Below are 6,152 nucleotides of genomic sequence, written 5' to 3' on the forward strand. Positions count from 1 at the left end.
TTAATTTGTATGATGAAAAATATGCCAAAAAATGACACAATATACCGATTTTCCTTGGTAACCATGGAAACTGCGTAGCAACCAACCACCAAATAAAGTTGTCAAAATTAAACAAATAAAAAATTTACATAAACTTATATGACATAACAAACTGTATGTATGTTCATTCGCAAGAAAACAAAATTTGAAATGTACTGTTGGGAGTAAAAGATCCATAAAATATTAACAAATTAGGTTGGTAACCATGGTAACCATGAATGAAACTGCAAAAAGTGCACACCAACTAATAGACGGAAGCTAAAAAAATATTTGGAACATGTATGATGGAAAAATGAAATAATTATTGTAAACATATGTGAACAAAACTTGAATTTTAAGAATGAATAATGCTAAAATATGTAGGTGGGGTAAAGATTGTAGACAAGGAATTCCTAACATGAATTCCAATCATTGTAAACTCCTTTAATATGTTCAGTTGATATATTTGTTATGTTGATTGTATCATAGTTGTTAATTTAACAATGCATTTGATTTCACAAGTTTTCTCATTTTGATAAAAATGGAATTTCGCCAATATTTTTTTTAAATTGTATGAATTGCCCAGTCCAATTTCTTTGTTAATAAACCAACTATGTGCTGCCTACAAAACTGATATTGTTTATGTAAAATCCCGTGGGCATTTCATATTAAGACAATTTGAAATTTATACTTTTTTGAAGATTTAAAAAATTGAAAATTTTGCTAAAGAGTCACACATAAAACGAGAGTCTCAGAAAGAAAGAAATTAGAATAAAGTACATGCTTAACTTATTTTATAACAGGTTGTACTATGAATAAACGGTGACACCATTGTACAATTCCTTAGAGAATATTTTCTGGAAAAAAAAAATAAAATGCCCTATTTTTGTGCTGAAATTCATTGAAATTTTGTCAAATTCCCTTTTTATGGTAACCACCATTGGATAGTTAATGCATTGTGCCAATTGTTACTTAGTAGTATCTTTTAAACGTATACACTTTGTGCATTGTTGTTACACTCTCTTGTTTGTAGTTTTTTGTTACCGTCATTGCAAGTGTCATTAAATAATGGTGTTAAGATATTTAAGAATATCATGAAACTAAATGTACGGCGTTAGGTGCAGAATATTCATCCGGTCCCTCTTGTTCCTTCTATATGTAAATGACCATCTCTCTTTTTTGATCGCCTCCTAAATACTATACGGCTATTTGACGCATCAATCAACGCCTAAATTGTTGCACTAAAATGAAGCCAGCTGTCTCCTCGTGTTTGATCGTCACTCAAACTTATCAGTCGTTCAGTGATCATCAACTATCCTCTTTATTTTTATTTGTTTAATTATGGCCATTGTTTTCTCGTTAAGAGCCTCAGTGATCGATACACCGCTGTACACGGAAAGCCAATCTGTGAGTTATTCTCGAATTCTGTGCACAGCCGCATTGTAGAATCTGCGAATGTAAAGTGCTTTTTTATGTACCTGTACTGATTTATGATGACTGTATCAGTGTTTAGTTCTATAGGGCCGGGGCATGGTTTATGTTGCTCCTTTCATTTTAGTCCTATTTATTTATTTTGTTGGGTTTAACGTCACCGGGATCGGTATTTCAGATCATTTGGCGCCGAACAGGAAAGATGGTTTTATCCAAAATGTTACAGGAAAAAAGATGAAATTATAACAACGCTTTAAAGTGATATTTATTTAGACGCATTTTATAGGTGTCTATCGCACCGTTGTTTATTTTTGGTGTTTTAACTGCATATACACTTATATTTGTTAATGCAGCATTAACATACTAAAACAATATCCCGGAAAGAGAAAAATAATGCATTAGAATATCAACCGTACTTTCGTTTTGACAACGGACAAAAGAAATGATTCGATGTACGATGTGAATCTAAATTTAGTTATAGTGCAGATTCGTTCATGCGACACAAAGCACAATTTTGTTTTACGGATCATTTTTTTTTGCAACGATATCTTTCTAACGACACACGAACACTCACTCCGATCCTGATAATAGACAGTTCCGCTCGGCTTAGAGGACTGGGACAGTCATGTAAAATATCGAATATAATATAAAAAAATTTATAAACAACTGGTAGCAAGATGAGTCTCAGATAATTGGTCAGTTACCACATTTTAACTAACTCTTTTGACCTGTTAATTCTTTCCCGCTCGATTCAACGGAGAAAATGCGTCTACTATCACTTAAAGACGAACTATCTCTTCCAAATAATAAGAAGCATCCGTGGCATCAAAATTGCTAGTTTATTTTAGTTAAGGAAAAGGCAGTTTACGACAACAGCTGGTACAGTCGCTGCATCCAGATGTCATTTATTTCAGTGAACATCCATCCTTTTTCTTCTAACTGTGCCTCGTTTACGTGTAATATGTCATCGATTTCTCTCTCTAATATCTTATACCCCTTGTGTTTTTCTGCCAATCTAATCTTTTCTGCTTTTGTCATATTTGGTTTCCAAGCGGACTCTCGTATCCAGTTCCTCAAAAGTACTGTTCTTTCCAATATATCCCGTTTCTCCCCGTACTCTCTGAACAGATTGGGACATTTATACATTACAAGCAATGCGTCTCGCAGCATCCCTATTCTGAGGAACAATTGTCCCTGTTCGTTTTTTAAGTCATCTAAAATGCGGCCCAATTGACGTCTTTGCAATCGATCTAATCTGCCAGCAATCAGGTTTCTCTCAGATATCATGTAACTTGGTATATAGTTCTTTCTGATGCATTGCCTTAAGAACTCGATTGAGTCTAGTAATCTGTACAATAGATGTTTCTTTTCGAAAAATTTATTTGGTGTTTTCTCACAGATCCATAAGATTGTATTCTTGACTACGTATGAAGTTATGTCTTTACTAATTGGATGTAAGCATGATTTTGCTATCTTCTTTAGTAATATGTACGTCTGTATCTGACATTCGTTTAAAATTTGCATTAAGTGCAATTCAGCTAGAGAAAAACATACTCGCCATTCAAGAGATTGTTCTGGAGAACTTTTGAATCCAACTGGAACGACATGCGCGTCAAGTAATGAGATAGCATGCAGTACCTCTTGTGGTGGCCATCTTTGGGGTCTTGGACGCGAAAACCACTTCGAAAGAAGATCCGGACAACAACACGGTAACGCTACGACATCATCATAGCTATCGTACTTGTCTGACATTGGTGTTGACGGTCCACTTCTGGCACCCTTTATAAACCCGCCAAGGTTGCATGTTTTCTCCGATGTTATTTGTAGTGCAGTGACAAATGCTTCACTTGACAGGTAAACAGAACCGGACTGACTGTGAATCAGAGATACCCGAATCTCCTCCCTGCGGTATCGTCCTGAAAATTTTAGTAACTCCAGTCGTGTATAACCTGGAGACGTAAGCTCTCTTCTCGTTTGGAATAAAGTTAAATTCTTAATGCCCATGAATACCACAGGAAAATCGGTACACATTACCTGCTTAACAACAAACATGTAATCTGCGTCGTTTTCAAAGTACATTGCTGTGCCTTCTCCTTTCCCTCCAGTAGTGACACGAGTTTCTGGCTGTAGCTTTAATCGTGCAGTTAGCTCGTCATTTGCATGATACTTTCTCTGCCTGTACTTGATCATTTCAAAACTGTAGCCCAAGAAATCTATCGTCTTCGACACAAACAAGGAAATTCTGTCCTTCAATGTTTTGCCTGTAGTAATGAAAATACAAAACAAGTGGGCCATAGTGACCCTGAATGGCTCGCATGTGTCATTTGGGCATTATTTTATGGTGGGAATAATATGTCTTAAATGTACATAATATCTAAGCTCTGGTGTTTTCAGAGAAGATTTTTACAGATTGTACACTAGTAATCTATGTAAAATCAAGTGACCCCCGGGCGGGGTCAATTTGACCCTGGGGCCATAATTTGAAACTCTTGGTAGAGGTCCACTAGACAAAGCCACATAACACATATTTAAGGTATGACCTTAAAGGTTTCAGAGAAAAACACTTTTTAAGTTTTTTCTTTTGGTTGCCAAGGCACCAGAGGTCTGCATGGACTGGATTCCTTTGAACAATTTTGGTACTGGGCCACCCAAGGATCATTTGTGTGAAGCTATTTCAAAGTTGGACTAGGGGTTGAAGAGGAGATGTCAAGTGAATTGTTCACAGTTTTGCAATAGTAACCTATGTAAAATCAAGTGACCCTCGGGCGGGGTCATTTTGACCCCGGATACGGATATTATGATTTGAATATTCTTGCTTGGTAGAGGTCCACTAGACAAAGCCACATACCAAATATCTAAGCTCTGGGCCTTATGATTTATAAGGCCATAATATCGCTTACCGCATATATCGCTCACATGTAAGCGATATATGCACATTTTTTTACACATATCGGTCACATGCAAGATAAGCGATATATGCCGAAAAGGCAAGGGAATCGCACATACAGCTTGCATGTAGATGATTATGAACCATTTGTGATCAATATAGATACATGTTATGCAGTGAGAACGATCTTAATTCAGGGATTTGGGAGCATCGTTTTACGGTTTTGAGTTTTTCAGGAGTCTGATAGAACTCGCTTGAATCTGTATTTTAAGACTCTTCGAACGGGAAAATGTGTACATAAACATTTTGCGACTGTCATAAGTGTTGTATGACATTTCGACCACTTTTATATACACCCTGCAATATATTCAATGTCCGATTAATAAAGTGGAACAAGTTAAGAGCTCTGGTCTGAGCACTCGCCAGCCGTGTTCGAAAACGATTACATACAAGACCCGCAAATAGCAGTAGGCAGATCGCTGTCGTTTATAAAATCCCATACTTTTAAATGCAACTGTTAATCTAATAATGTAAATAAACATCTAAGTTCTGCACTAAACTATTGCATCCGAGCCAAGCGGTGTGCCAATGCACCAGCAGTTAATACATTCCAAACTAAAACATGGACAACTTGACCCTGCTCAAACCGACCACGTAGAACAGAAAGGTGACACAAACATAAACAGAATAATGCTTGACAGTTAACCTCCGAACAATCAATTTTTTGGTTGGGATTTAAACGTCGCACCGAACTATTTTTAGTGCATATGGCGACTTTCCAGCCTTCCTGGCGGAGGAAGATCCCAATTGGCCCTTCGATCATATATCAATACGAGCGGGCACCCTAATAGAACCACCGACTTTCCGTAAGCCAGCTGGATTGGTTCCTCACACGAAAGTTTGACGCCCCGAGCGAGGATCGAACCCACATCAGTGAGGGGCAAGTGGTCTGAAGTCAGCGACCTTAACCTGTCGGCCACGGAGGCCCCTTCCCAACAATCAAGTCCTCTCCTCGGAAGGAAACCTATGTCCGGTTTCGGGCCTATCCTTGACTGTTAAAAAAACATAGACGGCCCTGCAGTGGGAGCCATACCACAACATCTTGACTGTTACAAGGCATATAGTTAAATAAATTTGAATATCGTCACAATATTAAACAGCCTTCTGCAACCGTAAACAAACAAGCTTACATAAGAAATATTTTTGTAACCAAAAATGTATTTATTTTTGTAATTTTGATCTGACTTATCCACTTATGTATTTGAACAAATTGAAAAAACTTTGCATGTTTTGGAAGCATGCAATTTACCACCTACCTTATATAAAAAGATCTGTCAAACATCCACTGGTTGTTCTGGTATAGGGTTCTTTATTATCAAACAGGTGTCACAATTGAAGAATCATTGAAAATGTCAAACTCTACTGTGAACAGCCAAAATATGAAATACGAGGTGCATTGGAAAAATAATGCAATAATACACCTGTTATATTGTTAGTGCAATATGCATGTGTGGTATATCATTGGAAAGGAAAATTCATCACCTACACGATGGTTTAATATTCGAGTATAACACATACATCGGTAGTTACAATTCCAACCTAAATGACCCCTTTTAAGAGACACTGAAACATAACACTTTTCAGAATCTATATATTGATGTTATAAGTTCGTAAAAAGTATAATTTTTAAAATTTGTTTTTGGAGTATATCACTTTTTGTCTGTATTTGTTGTTAATGAAATGTTATTACATAAAGAAATTGATAGTTGTCGAAAATCTCATTTAAAGCGGGTATATACGATTTTTTATATGTGTT

General features: G+C 36.5%; 1 protein-coding gene across 1 annotated transcript; it reads right to left on the bottom strand.

The window, feature by feature from the left end:
* Positions 1-2,274: 2,274 nt before the first annotated feature.
* LOC127870991 (uncharacterized) lies at positions 2,275-3,667 on the bottom strand. The gene has a single exon (XM_052413602.1). The coding sequence runs from the start codon at positions 3,637-3,639 to the stop codon at positions 2,314-2,316; it is 1,326 nt and encodes a 441-aa protein (XP_052269562.1). The 5' UTR covers positions 3,640-3,667; the 3' UTR covers positions 2,275-2,313.
* Positions 3,668-6,152: the final 2,485 nt, after the last annotated feature.

Source organism: Dreissena polymorpha, chromosome 3 (assembly GCF_020536995.1).
Source record: "Dreissena polymorpha isolate Duluth1 chromosome 3, UMN_Dpol_1.0, whole genome shotgun sequence".
NCBI classification, from domain to species: Eukaryota; Metazoa; Mollusca; class Bivalvia; order Myida; family Dreissenidae; genus Dreissena; species Dreissena polymorpha.